This window comes from Platichthys flesus, chromosome 9 (assembly GCF_949316205.1).
Source record: "Platichthys flesus chromosome 9, fPlaFle2.1, whole genome shotgun sequence".
NCBI classification, from domain to species: Eukaryota; Metazoa; Chordata; class Actinopteri; order Pleuronectiformes; family Pleuronectidae; genus Platichthys; species Platichthys flesus.
The window spans coordinates 18837652-18851625 of record NC_084953.1 but is presented as its reverse complement, the minus strand read 5'-3'; the positions used below and the strand labels follow the sequence as shown (position 1 = coordinate 18851625).

Genomic DNA, 13974 nt, shown 5'->3' with positions numbered 1-13974 from the left:
CAAACAAAATCATTTTCTCATTAACCATTATCAAAATGTAACATACTGTATTGATTGGCAAAAGTAACTCATATTAAAATGTAATAAAATGTTAAATGTCAACATAAAGTATATGTAAGGTTGAAAATATCATAGGCCTTAAACATGGGGTGACAACCTCTGCCCTAAACCCTCATAAAGCGTAAGGAAGAAAATTACTAAAAAAAAACCCTTTTCACAGGGTGAAAAATAAGTAGAAACCTTAGAGAGATCCACATGTGAGGGATTCCTCACCCAGGACAGACAGAAGTGGTATGTATATATTATTAAGTATGTACAAACTTCATAAAGTAACACATCAACCTTAAAAATTCAGAGATTTAAATTAAGGCATCATAAAATATGAAGTTGAAAGGATAATTGCAATAGCTGTTTTTGTCTAGTGAAATCACTCAGAAACACATACGCAAGCTGGAGGGAGAGTATCAGTGTGTGTGCTTTCAGTTGAAGGCGTCAGCTGGTCCGATGGAGATGGTACTCGTTTGCAATGGCTGGCGTGGATCCAGGTGGCTCTTTCAGCAACTTTCACGGCTGTGTAGGTTGTGAGCAGTATCTGGTAAGGCCCTTGCCACCTGCGTGAGCGCCAATTCTTTCTCCGGAAGTCCTTGACCACCACAAAGTCGCCTGGCTGGAGGTTATGAAGCGGTTCAGTAGCTGGATGAGGAAGGGAGGAGGTCACCTGTCTCCTGATGTCTGAAAGAGACGAAGTTAGGTTAGCACAATAAGACAACATGTTATCATCACACAAGTCTGTGGATGGAAGCGGAGAAGATGGAGGAGCCACACCAATGTGGGGAGGAGTTGCAAAAAGAATCTCATAAGGTGAAAGATTAGACCTTGTTCGTTTTCTCATCCTCATGTACATCAGCACCAGAGGCAGGACTTTTGTCCATGCAAGACCTGTGTCTTCACAGCACTTTGCAAGTTTAGTTTTGAGTGTGCCATTCTCTCGTTCCACAGCTCCACCACTGGCTGGATGATATGCACAGTGTGTTCGCACATCCATACCTAGATGAGAACCGAGTTGTTTGACAGCTTCGTTTACGAAGTGTCTGCCGTTGTCACTGGAAATCCTGCTAGGAATTCCCCATCGTGGAATAATGTCTCTTAACAATGCTTTGGTGACCACACTTGCAGTTTGTTTTGAGGCAGGGAAAGCTTCAACCCATTTTGACCACATGTCGACCATCACTAAGCAGTGAGATTTACCTTCTGATGGTGACAGCTCTATGAAGTCCATCATCAGATGTTCAAAAGGTCGAGTTGGTGGTTGGTGAGCTGCCTGGCTGGTTACAGCCACTGGCCTGCCAACGTTGTGTGTGGCGCAGATTACGCATGCCTGACAGTACTTTTGAGCATAGGTGGAGAAACCTTTCGTGAACCAATGTTCTGTTATCATAGATAACTCCCCATTTTAGATGTGTGATCTTTGCCATGAGATAACTTAGCATAATGGGGAAAGAAATGTTTTGGCAAACAGGGTTTGTTGTCAGGACCATACCACACACCAGCTTGGAACATAGCACCGGACTTCTTCCATAGGGAGATCTCAGGAGGAGTAGCAGTGGACTGTACTGCAGAAAGAGAGGAGGACATGTCAGATGTGAGTGCAGCCAATTGTTTGTTTGAAAGAGGAGGTGGTAAGCGAGCTGCAGCTTTAGCCGCTGTGTCTGCTTTGGCGTTTCCCCGAGACACCACATCCGTAGCACGTGTGTGTGCAGCACATTTGCATACAGCCACCGTTTTTGGGAGCAAAATCGCAGATAGAAGATCTGTGATGAGACCATGGTGTGCTATCTTTTTACCAGAGGATGTGAGGAAGTTTCTGTGTTGCCAAACGGCACCAAAATCATGAGTTACACCGAATGCATATCTGGAGTCAGTGTAGACTGTGAGTGTTTTACCAGTAGCCAGTTTGCATGCTTCCGTGAGTGCGATGAGCTCTGCTGCCTGTGCTGAGAGGTGATGAGGAAGAGAACTCGAGACGAGGACTTCGCTATCTGAACAAACAGAGAAACCAACACAGTTAGTACCAGAGACAGGGTCACGTGAGGCAGACCCATCGACATACAGAATCAAGTCAGAGTTAGAAAGAGGTTCGTCAAAGAGGTCAGGTCGTGGGGAACACTGGACTTGAAGTTCAGCCACACAGTTGTGTTCTTCCCCGTCATCCGGAAGCGGAAGAAGCGTGGCTGGGTTCAAAGTTGAACAGCGTTTCACTGTGATGTTGGGCATGTCAAGAAGAACAGTGTGATACCGCAACCAGCGAGCAGCAGAGAGATGTGAGGTCTTCTGTTCTGTAAGAATGAGAGACACAGCATGAGGAACAAGGAGTGTCAAGTCAGAGTAACCTACTATGTCTCGTGAGGCAAGAACGGCTTTTTCACATGCGGCCACTGCACGCAAACAACGTGGAAGGCCAGCTGCCACCGGATCAAGTTTGGCAGAGAAGTAGGCGACAGGGCGAAACTTGTCACCATGCGACTGAAGGAGGACGGAAGTCATGCAGCGGTCTCTCTCATCCACAGCCTGAACAAAAGGTTTGTCAGGGTTAGGGAGAGCAAGAGTGGGAGATTGCTGCAGCGTCTTCTTCAGTGTGACAAATGCCTCGTCTGCCTCTGGAGTCCAAACGACACGTTCATGAGGAGTGAGTGATTTGCCGTGGTACAGAGCACCTAAGGGGGCTTCAAGAAGAGCAAAGTCAGGAATGAACGTTCTACAGAAAGAGCATGTGCCGATGAATGACATGAGTTGTTTCTTCGTCAAGGGTTTTGGCATGTTAACAATAGCTTCTACTCTCTTATCAGACAGGGATTTGCCATCTTTGGTGACGACATGACCCAGAAACGTGACAGTTTGTTGTACAAACTGTAGTTTGCTGAGACTGACTTTATGGCCCTCACGAGCCAGATGCCTCAGCAAAGCGATCGTATTTGTTTCACATTGCTCCTGTGTGGGACTGGCAATTAGTAGATCATCAACATACTGCAAGAGAGCTGAACCCGGAGTGAGGATGAGGGGTTCAAGACTGTTCCTGAGAGCCTGATTGTACAATGACGGAGACTCACAGTAGCCCTGACATAAGCGTGTGAACGTGTAGGCCTTGTTTTCAAAATTAAAAGCAAACCAGTACTGGCTGTCCTTGTGGACAGGAACACTAAAAAAAGCGTTGGATAAATCTACAACCGAAAACCACACTGCATTAGGCGGAATTTGGGAAAGCAGTGTGTATGGGTTGGGAACAATAGGCGATCGAAAAATTACAGCATCATTCACAGCCTTCAAATCCTGCACAAACCGCCACTCAGTAGGTTGACCTTTGTCTCTGATCTTTTTAACTGGGAACAGTGGAGTGCGGACCGGTGAATCAGGGCAGGGGACAATTACTCCAGCCTGCAAAAAGGATTCAAAAACAGGACGTATCCCCTCCACTGCTTCTTGTCTGAGTGGATATTGTTGTTTACATGGCCTGTAATCAGATTTTGGAGTGATTTTGACTGGATCACAGTTTCTGATGAGGCCCACATCATATTTGTCCTTTGCCCACAGTGTTTCAGGCAGATCTGAAAGTAAAGGAGAAATGTCAGAGGGGCTAGACAACATTGCATAAGAATGAAGGTGATTTTCAGTCACAACAAATGAGCGTGTGGCTGGACAACAGAGGGTTGGAGACATTTTTAGATCAAATGCACTCAGACTGGGGGAATACATTACGTCAGGCCTGGTTGTGGGTTGCCAATCAACGGCAGCCTGGCATGATCTGACAAATGGGCCTAAGTCTTGCCACTTGTCATCATGAGACTTGGAGAGCGGGATGTGAGGGCTGGAATTCAAGACGTGAAACAGTGCCAACTGTTGGTCAGTGAGTGAGACGAAAGCTGCACTTCTGGAACCAGACCAAAAAACATTGGACACTTTCAGAGAATCGTCAGAAAAAGGCAAAAACAGAGATTCATAAACGTGATCTACTGTGCTTGTCACATGTGAGGTGCAATGCAATGAATCAGTGTGCATGAAATCCGAAAAAGGAGTGACAAGAGAGTGCGACGTGGAGAGCAGATCAGTGGAGGCATTTATAGGAAGTTGCCACTGATATGCAAACATCTGCTCATGTGTGGTCTGAGACATTGTGAATGTGGGTGAAGAAGAATTGTGTGTAACCGTCACTCCTTCAGAGGAGGATACTAAGTTGAGGCCTAACACAATCATCAAATCTCTTCCTAATAGATTAATTGGGCAACAGGGAGACAACAGAAAACCATGTTCAAACTTTATGGGATGTTGTTGATGTTTGTCAAACTGAGCGGCGCATTTGAGAGGTTTTGTGAAGTTTTCTTTTACAGTGGCACCGCTGGCACCTTGAGAGAATATAAAGCGACCACTCATCTCAGGAGATGTGGGCAAATCTGAAGTCCTAACCACAGAATAACCTGCACCAGAGTCAACCATGAAATTAAGTTTGTGACCGTTAACACACAGTTCGAGTTGTGGCATTTTCTTAAAAGCATCACTATTGTACTTAACATAAGTACCACAAAGTTGTGTGTGATCTGGTGTGTGTGTGTGTGCGGTTAATTTGGCAAGCGGTTCTTCATTGCTGTAGCTTGTTTGTATGTGTTCGGTTAGTTTGGCAAGCGAATACTTCATTGCTTTAGCGTCTGTGTGTGTGTGTGATTCACTTTCCTTTCTTTGATCCTCGGTGGGTTGATTGGTCGTCTCCTCCCCGTCTGCCATCTCCTCCCTTTCTCTATTTCAGTCGGCGGTGAAAGTTCTTGTCTCTCCCTCCTCTCGCCGGTGGGGGCAGTTCTTCGCCCAGTGTCCTTTTTCTCTGCAGATCATACACTCATCTTTGGGAATTTGAAATTGTCGATAGAAGCCTCTCCCACGACCACGTCCACGCCCGCGCCCCCCTCTTCCTGGTTCATTGAAGTTGGCTCTGCTATCAGCGTTATCTTTGCTACTTGGCCTTGACAAGGCTGAAACAGCCTGCATCATGGTTAGCTGTGCTTTCTGGAGCTGTTGATCCTTTTTTAGTTTTTCTCTGTCTTTGGTTTCTTTGTGTTGGCGTTCAGCATGTTCAGCATGACGTCTGATCTCTGTCAAGCGAGCATCCTCAAGCCCGATGCAGGTGTTGCCTACGTTTGCCCGTAGTGGGGGGAACAGACCATTCAGGAAGGCCTGTTTCAGATGTGTTTCATAAGCCCCTGGCTCATTGCCAAGGTCGTCCGGTATGGGGATGCCGCTGTGTTGATTAAACAGGACAGTCAGACGTGTGAGGAAATCTCCTACGGTTTCGCCTGGTTGTTGTTTGCACCCCGTTATTTTGGACATGTCAATTTTATTGGGGAAGGCGGTCTTCAGGGCGTTGAGGAGTGTGTTGAGAGCGTTGACATATGCTGCATTCCCCGCATCCTCCCAGTCTGGCGAAGTCAGACGGAGGTCACCTCCACAGTGCTGACGTATTTTTGCAAAGTCAGTGGGGCCTAATTTCTTCATTAGAAGTCGTCTGATTTCAGACACTGTTGGCATGAATTCACGGCAAAATGTTTCAAACTGGAGGGCAAATGCTGTGCCAGAGTTCCGTGGGTCTGGGAGGTGATTCAGTGCTTCGGTCATGTCTGCGTCAGTCCAGGGGCGGTAGACGAGGGCTGGGCCGGTTGGTCCCATGACATTTATCATAGGAGCAGTTATCACTTCTCCCTGCTGTTGACGAGTTCTATTTGCAATGGGAGAGAAGGAATCAGAGCCCAGAGATGAGGAAGAGGTGACGTTATCATTCAGTCCTCCAGCTGCCCCGTCTCCATAGACTGGCAGAGCGGCGGGTGGAGGCTGGGATTGGCCTGAGAGTCGATCGGTGGAGTCTGGTATCTGCACATCATATGGAGGGGGATTTTGTCGTTGGGGAGGAGGGAGGCAGGCGTCGAGGAGAGGCCCTTTAAACCCTGTAAGGGGAGGATAAAGAGATGTATATGATTTCTTTTCAACTTTCTTTTCAACATTCTCAGTTTCCTTCTTGTCAACCTTAGCCATCTGTTTAAACGTTTTTTTCCTGTCCCTACACTCTGCCTCTTTTTCCCACATTTCAAGACACTTTTTATTGTCTTCAATGTCTTTCAACATTGCGACCTTGACCTTTTTCTTGCTTTTTAACTCTTCCTCTCTCTTGAGGAGTTTCTCTCTCAAAAGTTTAATTTTTTCGAAACTGAATGACCCGTTATGAGGAAAACCAAAGTCTCTGGACCATACTGGAAGATATGTCACACTTTCCCATCCGTGCCTTGCAACCATGGCGTCCACAATAGGACCCTCTGGGTTTTGAAGTCCTTGACTCCCCTTGTTACCCATCCTGTCTGGTCTATGAAATTGGCTTATCAACAATTTTCATAACCTTATTAATTAGCTGTGTGAAAATGGACTCAACAGTTTTCACAACACTCTAATTTAAGACGTGGACGTCTCCACGAATCCTTGTTTCTTTCTCTGGCAAAACAGGAAAAATGCCACAAGAATGATTGCCACAAAATGGGTCAGATTAACAATAATAATCCACAATAATCCAGAGACAATGACTAATACACCTGTTCCAAATAAAACCCTTAAATGTTTGATTTCTTATGTTTGATTTCGTATTTGAGAAATCACCTTAACAGTCACAAAAATCAGAATTTCAACATCTCACCAGATTTAAGATGACCAAAGAGAGGTCTTTGGATCCCTGTGAAGAAGGTCCAGAGCCCCAGTTTTTTCGGTCCTCTCTTCTCTTCAGTGTTGGAGGTAGAGGCAGAAGATTTTCTCTCCTGGGTGATCAGCCACCGAAGACTTCTCGGGTCCAGACGATCTTTCAAGGGATCCTGTTCGTGACGCCAAAAATGTGATGGAAATTCATCTTGAGATTTGAAATAATGAAATTCTCAGACCGGAGTTGCTTTTGAGTCTTTATAATAATAAGCTCTGCAGAGTTTACACAACAAGCACGGGTGCTCAAAATGGAACAACTGGCTGTAAGTTCACAGAAGCCAGAACTTATACAAAGAGGCGTTTCATAAGACATGATATGAAAAAAAAAAAGAAGACATGAAAGACATGAGATCATCCTCTATCTTATCTGCTGTGTCCTTCCGTCCCCGGTACCAGTTAGATGAAAAACCTCACCCTACCGTCCCTGGTACCAATTAAGGAAAAACATCAACAAATAAGGGCTCCATCCTGTCAGGTAGACAGTATCACAGCAGTGAGACACTTAGTAAGGGGATATCCAATACCTTAGACACTGGTCAGTGATATTTTCCATTACAAGGTCAAAGTGTAATTCTGTGTGAAATGTAATCACAGTTAACTGAGGCTCCGCCAGAGTCATGATGTCATCACGTTGTTGACTGAATTTACCCTGAATGTAGATCTCCAGCTCCAGACCAGTTTGTGACATCAGCATTTCTACTAATTGTATTATGTTGCTCACAAACAGGAGTCAATACACCTTCAGCATTTAGGAGGAATTTAAATGTTGAAGCTGAACTAAACCTCTGTTGTTTTGTTGTTGAGGAATGACTGAAAACTCTTTTACAGACAGAATCATTTTGGCTTCATATTAACATGTCAACTTAAAAATGGTCAAAACTCTGTTTCTGTCTCATAGTTTTTATTATTTTGATCACAATATTAAAAAAACATCACTCGGCTGCTGTTAAATAAACACTTTTCATTTTGGCTTCATCACATCAAACAGACTAATGTTCATATATGTTGCTCGACTTCATGGATCCACACAAAATCTAAATGACAAAAAACAGTTTCCATGAAAGTAAAAAAACAAACTAAAGATAAACATCAGAAAATAATTAAATCTTTTTACACACGTGGACAAGTCGACAGAAGAAATAAAAATGAGTGAGAAGTAAAAGGAGAAATAAACAAAGCTTTAGAATAATGAGTTTAACATTTAAATTCAGCAGATTTCTCTTGAAGAAACAAACATGAAGAATAAAATCTTTATCTCTAACTGCTCTGATCAAGCATCACAGAGACTTTCACAGGTAACAGTTTCAAGGGATCTCCAATGTTAAAGTATGGAAACATCTTCTGAGTGAAAGTGTGTGTCATGGTGTGAATGTGTTTGTAAGTATCAGGATCAGAGAACGACAGTTCTCCTCTGTTCCAGTCCAGTTTCACTCTGATCCTCTGGATCTTCTGCACAGAGAGATCAGATAATCCTGATGGTGACACTGCTGAGTATTTACCTTCATGGTACAATATTACCCATAATCCAGACTGTTCGTCTCCCTTCCTCTGGACAGGCTCTGGTGCCACACCCAGAGACCAGATTGTGCTGTCTCCAACCAGGACGTCCCAGCTGTGAGTCCCTGAGTTAAAACCCTCACATCCCAGGACCATGAAGTTTTCATCAAACCTCTCTGGATTGTCAGGAAGCTTCTGTCTCTCTATTTCTATCAAACTGGTCAGATCTTCAGACAGGACGAGTAATGGATGAGCAGAGTTTGGGTCCAGAACCACAGGATTGTAGGAGACCACGTCCTTCATCTTGTTCCAGATGTTGAAGCTCAGGTTGCCCAGATGTTTGGCCTTGTCTATCAAAGCTCCTGACGCCAGCTGTGGATCCTCCAGCAGGGGGCGCTGCTTGGCTCGTTCCACTGCAGCTTTGTAGTTGAGCAGGAACGAGACGTCTTCAGCTTTCAGCTCGTCCTCTGTGGTTCTGATTGTCTCTGAAAGAGCTGTTATGTCTCTGCTCAGTGCCTCAATCTTCGCCTTCATCGTCCGACTCTTCTGCTCCTCTTCCTCCCTCAGTGCAGCTATCCTGGCCTCCTCCTCCTCCTCCAGAAACTGATGAAGCTTTTTAAACTTCTCCTTGATCTGCGTCTCTGTGAGTCCGGCCTGGAACTTAATGTGTTCTGCTGTTTGTTCAAACTCCACTTTAACACGTTCAAAACACTGTAACTTCTTCTTCAAGGGCTCCAGAGTTTGCTGAACCTGCTCCTTGTGTTGTTGTGCAGCTTCATCGATGGGTCTCAATCTGTGGTCGGTGTGTTGTTCTGAATCTCTGCAGACGAGACACACAGGCTGCTGATGGTCCACACAGAAGAGTCTGAGTTTCTTTGAGTGCAGACTGCAGAGAGCAGGTGAAGAGCTCTGATCGCTCTCCTGTAAAAAGGTCTCACACAGGTTCTTTAACGCCAGGTTACAAGGTGGTTCGTCCTTTGAAGATCTTCTCTTACAAAGTGGACACTCTTTTACTTCTTTGTCTTTCCACCAGCTCTTCACACAGTCTTTACAGAAGCTGTGGCTACATGACAGAAGAACAGGATCTATGAAGACATCATGGCAGACGGGACAGTAGAGATCCTCTTCTGATCTGGAAGCCATCGAGTCTCCAGGTGAAGCTGAAAACAGACAGTCAGTCAGTCACAGCTCCACGAACTTCACTGAGGTTCACCCCCCCTCTGAGTCGAGGTGTTTGTTAAACTCACGGTCAGTGTGTGGAGCGTCGGCAGGTTGTAGTTTGACTCTTCTCTCCTGTAGCTGGACTCACTCAGGACTTTTGGTCTGGTTTGGTTTAGTTTTGTTTGGAAGGTGAATGTGATCGTCTGGTTTTCAGCCTGCGTCTCTTCAGGGAGGAACAGATGCTTCCTGGTTTCTCTGGTGTGTCAGGAAACGGTTGTAAAGAGTAGTTCAAGCCTTGGATTTGATAACGCGTCAAAAGTCATTTGGCAGCAACAAGCTCACACAGACAAAAGACTTGGTTGTAAAATAGCTGCTTGAATTTGATCGTTATCTGATCAGTGTTCAAAGTTCAGATGTCTTTCTGCAAAAGTAAAGATAGGTAATGATAAAATATTAATTTTGTCAAGAAGAGGGGGGGAGGAGTCTGTGACGTAACTGCAGAGCTGAAGTCACATTAAAGAGACAGAAGCAAAGTCATAAGTTTGACGAAAATAAACTCATCAAATTTATGAACATATATTTTCTCTTCTAATGGGACCTATGATGAATATTCATGTGAAGTGCTGCAGGTGATGGAAGTCCTTTTTCAGGGAAACCATGTCTAAAATAATACATGAGATGTCATGATGAGAACCAGGATTTACAAACATGTATCTCAGCAGGTTTGTTGAAAGTCACATTTTGTGGATTGAAGCTGTTCCAACACATCAGCCTCCAGGGGAGCTTCCCTCGGACCTGCACACATTTATTTCACACATCACATTTTTTCCAATGCTGCGTTGATGTGGATGGTTTAATCTCAATGTGCGTACACACACACACACACACACCTGTGACCTTTTCCCAATGGCAATAGCAGTTTGAACATATTTTGGCAAAAGGTTGAGCTATGGCTTTAACTGCAGTGTCTCCTGGAGCAATGGAGGCTAAAAATACAACTCAGCAGTGTGAAACAGCACGAAACTGCCTATCACCACTTCCTCTTCAGAGTGCGAGGATGTGATCGGAAGAAAAGATACAATAATGTTCGTCGGATCACATCAATTAGTTCATGAAACAGGATTAGCACCTAAACACTGCAGATAAGACCCAGATGACTAGAGTGATAAATGATTCACTGGCCAACATGTTCAATAAGATAAACGGCCGGCGTTTATTCACAGGTAGGATTTACACTCCTGGATTTAGGGAAGAGGAGGAACTGTTGAGTTTATTCATCTGCTCAGCGCTGAGATACGATTATCATCAGAGTTTCATTCTTTTCTCTCCTTTTTTAGTTTTAGTGCTGCAGACGTCAGGTGAAGGAATCGAGGCCCAGAACACTTTAAATTAGTTAACAATAAAACAAATAAAGATTTTCCATAGTCAAGTTCAGAAGTTGTCCTGTCCAACATCCTGTCCACTGTCCTGTTTTACTCCTATCAGACCTGCTCTACTTCTGAGAGAGGCAGGTCCATGTTTTATGTGCATGAATTAATCTTCATGATGTACATTTCATAAAAAGAACTTTTGAGATGCCTCCTGGTCAAAGCTCAGTGAAATTTGTTCTGCTCTGTATGAATTCCATGATGTCTTCCTCCTTCGGTCAGAGACACATCACCATGTACGACGTGTGTGTGATTCCCTGCAGCACAAACATCAGCAGGTCTGTAAAGTGGAGGTGAAGCGACTCTCCTGGAAGCTGGAGCCTTTTTATCTCACTTCCTCATCAACGTCGACATTGACCTGCTTTCAGGGTACGGTAAGGATACGTGGAAGTCTTACATCTTAAATCTTCATAACCAATCCATGTATAGTTCCATTCATAGGAATTGATTCAGAACCGGATATCCATTATTGAAATGCAGACGCAAATCATCTAAACAGCTGCTGAGGAAGCAGGTCAATGGCGCAGGGAGCTGATGGTAGCCTGACCTAACCAGGTAACGTTGAGAACGTAACATTGGTTTATCAGGCAGAAACATTTGTACAAAGAAACTTGTGATAACTGTGCCACTCTGTGACTCCACCACAGTCACAGGAAGCCAAATGAGTGGACTGAGACAATCAAGAAAGAAAAAAAAAATTGTTTGACTACATTCCTGTTCAAATTAACACACCAGGAATGAAGATTAATAATGAATAATGTATAACACATGGGGCAGTGACGTTACTGAAAATGAAACACAAATTCAAGACGAATGGGAAAAGTTTAATTGAGACTCATGCTCACATTTTGTACTACAATTAACCCCTGGAATCTAAAGTGTTTTTTAGTTTAATCCTCAGGAATATTGGATTTTCAGAGCAGAGACTGGAAATGATTTTAGGGTTAGGGTTAACCCTAACCCTAACCCGCCTGTTTGGACTGAGCGGTTCTCTTGGCCTATGTTAATGCTCCGAAGCTATCTATCTATCTATCTATCTATCTATCTATCTATCTAGAGAGAGAGAGAGAGAGAGAGAGAGAGAGAGAGAGAGAGAGAGAGAGAGAGAGAGAGAGAGAGCCTTATGTAATAGCGTTATCCTAAATAGTGTTATAACTTGTTGATACACTGGTACTGGGCTTATTTCTCGACTGACCAAGTCAATAAGTGTCATACTCTTTAGCCTTGATATTGGGTTCTTCATTATGGCTTCAAAGGCCATGTTGTCCAGATGGAGGAAAGGAAGACAACAAAAAAAAAGAAAAGTTACATCGGCATCAAGGAAATAAAGAAGTTCCTCTCTGTCCTTATATTCTTTTCCTCTTCAATTTCCCTCTAACTTCGATTAGTTCCTTTGAGTGGACAGCCAATGAGTGACTGACTGACTGACTGACTGCAGCAGTACCTTGGTCTTGTGTGCGGGATCATCAGAACTATTTCAATTATCAATAGTAATACATACACTTCCAATCAATGACACTTATGTAAAGCAGATACAATGCATTTTCTGATGTGTCCTTGGGAGCTCTTGTCAGAGTTTGTTCCATTATGACTACACCATGCTAGCAGGAAACAAGTGTGTCTGTGCAACAGCAGAGAGCATGTGGTAGACAGCAGGGCCAAGTCCCCTATTTAGTACAGTAATAGATGTAATAACACCAGGCCCCATATCTAATGTTTAAGCTCTTTGCTGCACAAGGGCAGTTCTTTCAGTGGGCTTCCATAGCTAATGCATTAGCACTGTAAGAGAAGCATGAAGGAGCAAGCACCTGGTGCTGCTTTACGGAGCTTTAACCAGTCTGGTTCGCCCTCTTTCTTTCTCTCTCTCTCTTACTTACACTTACACTTACTTACTTACTTACATATGCTGACCTTGAAACCAGCCAACTGAATATGTTAGGGCCAGACTAAATGTCCTTGCAACGTTAAAATGTCCTCACAATGATGGTATTACCCAAAATTGGCCCTCATAACTAAAGATAGACATGTGCACACACACACAGGCCTTATTCAGACCTGGTATTAACGTCTCAGGTGATCTGAACAAAGACTGTGCTCAAGTTCAACACTAGTGGTCAATGTTGATATTGCAATGTGGCCCAAACTCAACTCTAAAAAGAATGTGGCCACATGATCAGATCTTAAATTCGATCTCAATGTGTCTTTGGTGCGTTCACACATGTTCTCAAAGCTGTACACTTGTGATCGGATCAGCTGAGACTGATGTTAAGACCAGGTCTGAACTGGGCCTCTTACTGGTGTTGACAGACACAATGATAAAGCCGATCCTCTCCAAAGAGTCAGTGCGACAATATCACAACTATACATATTTCATACACAAACATTTCAATGTAAGATGATGGATGAAGAAGGTGTAGTGACACATTCTCAAGACATGTTAACAACACTCTCTCTCTCTCTCTCGCACGCAAGCAAACACAGACACACCCACACACACACACACCTACACACCCACACACACAGACAGATTAAATGTTAAATAGATTTTATGTGGAACATACACAAACGCAGTGTTTGACCATGTGGGGAATGAATTCGTAGGTTGATGGGGACAGGAGAGTTGTCCTCATTAGATCTGTGCGTCTCTGCCTCTAGGTCCTTGTAGAACTTCTTTCTCTGACATTGGAGTTGTGCCATAACAGCCAAGTATAATTTGGTTGAACAAGTGAAATATTGTACTGCCATCTTGTGGCAGCTTTACATAACAGATGACCCAAAAATGAACTTTAGAAACGAGTGTGTTGAATCCATCGGTGTTGGCGTCAGGCAGCGGGAGGATTAAAGGTCTGCAAGTGACAATTCCTGAGCTCCATGGAAGAAGTGTCTGTTGGAAAACACAGCCTGAACTGATGCAAGACACATGCAAACACTTGTATCTGATATGAATTCATAATATAGTCTTGGCCTGAACATTAGCTCCACATCCACCATTTTAACTTACATTTACATATTTATACATGCTCAACTTAATCTACATGCAAAGATACGACCATAATAGTAAAATCGAGTAACTAAACAAGTAAATGTCAAAATGAATATTTAAATATGTAAA

General features: G+C 43.7%; 2 protein-coding genes across 2 annotated transcripts; both read right to left on the bottom strand.

Moving 5' to 3' along the window:
- Window positions 1-1434: 1434 nt before the first annotated feature.
- Window positions 1435-4983, bottom strand: LOC133960762 (uncharacterized). Its single transcript, XM_062395599.1, has 2 exons — window positions 1944-4983; window positions 1435-1613 (listed from the first exon to the last, which is right to left on the bottom strand). The coding sequence occupies exons 1-2, from the start codon at window positions 4771-4773 to the stop codon at window positions 1435-1437; spliced, it is 3009 nt and encodes a 1002-aa protein (XP_062251583.1). The 5' UTR covers window positions 4774-4983.
- A 2678-nt stretch (window positions 4984-7661) lies between these two features.
- LOC133961068 (zinc-binding protein A33-like) lies at window positions 7662-9883 on the bottom strand. The gene is made up of 2 exons (XM_062396013.1): window positions 9522-9883; window positions 7662-9434 (listed from the first exon to the last, which is right to left on the bottom strand). Exon 2 carries the CDS (start codon window positions 9415-9417, stop codon window positions 8035-8037), a length of 1383 nt encoding a protein of 460 aa, XP_062251997.1. The 5' UTR covers window positions 9418-9434; window positions 9522-9883; the 3' UTR covers window positions 7662-8034.
- Window positions 9884-13974: the final 4091 nt, after the last annotated feature.

Coding starts and splice junctions, on each gene's coding strand:
- LOC133960762 (XM_062395599.1), bottom strand. CDS start 4,773: ATGGCAGACGGGGAGGAGACGACCAATCAACCCACCGAGGATCAAAGA. Junction 1,614..1,943: donor AGCATGCAAACTGGCTACTG/GTAAAACACTCA, acceptor CTCTTTCTGCAG/TACAGTCCACTGCTACTCCT.
- LOC133961068 (XM_062396013.1), bottom strand. CDS start 9,417: ATGGCTTCCAGATCAGAAGAGGATCTCTACTGTCCCGTCTGCCATGAT.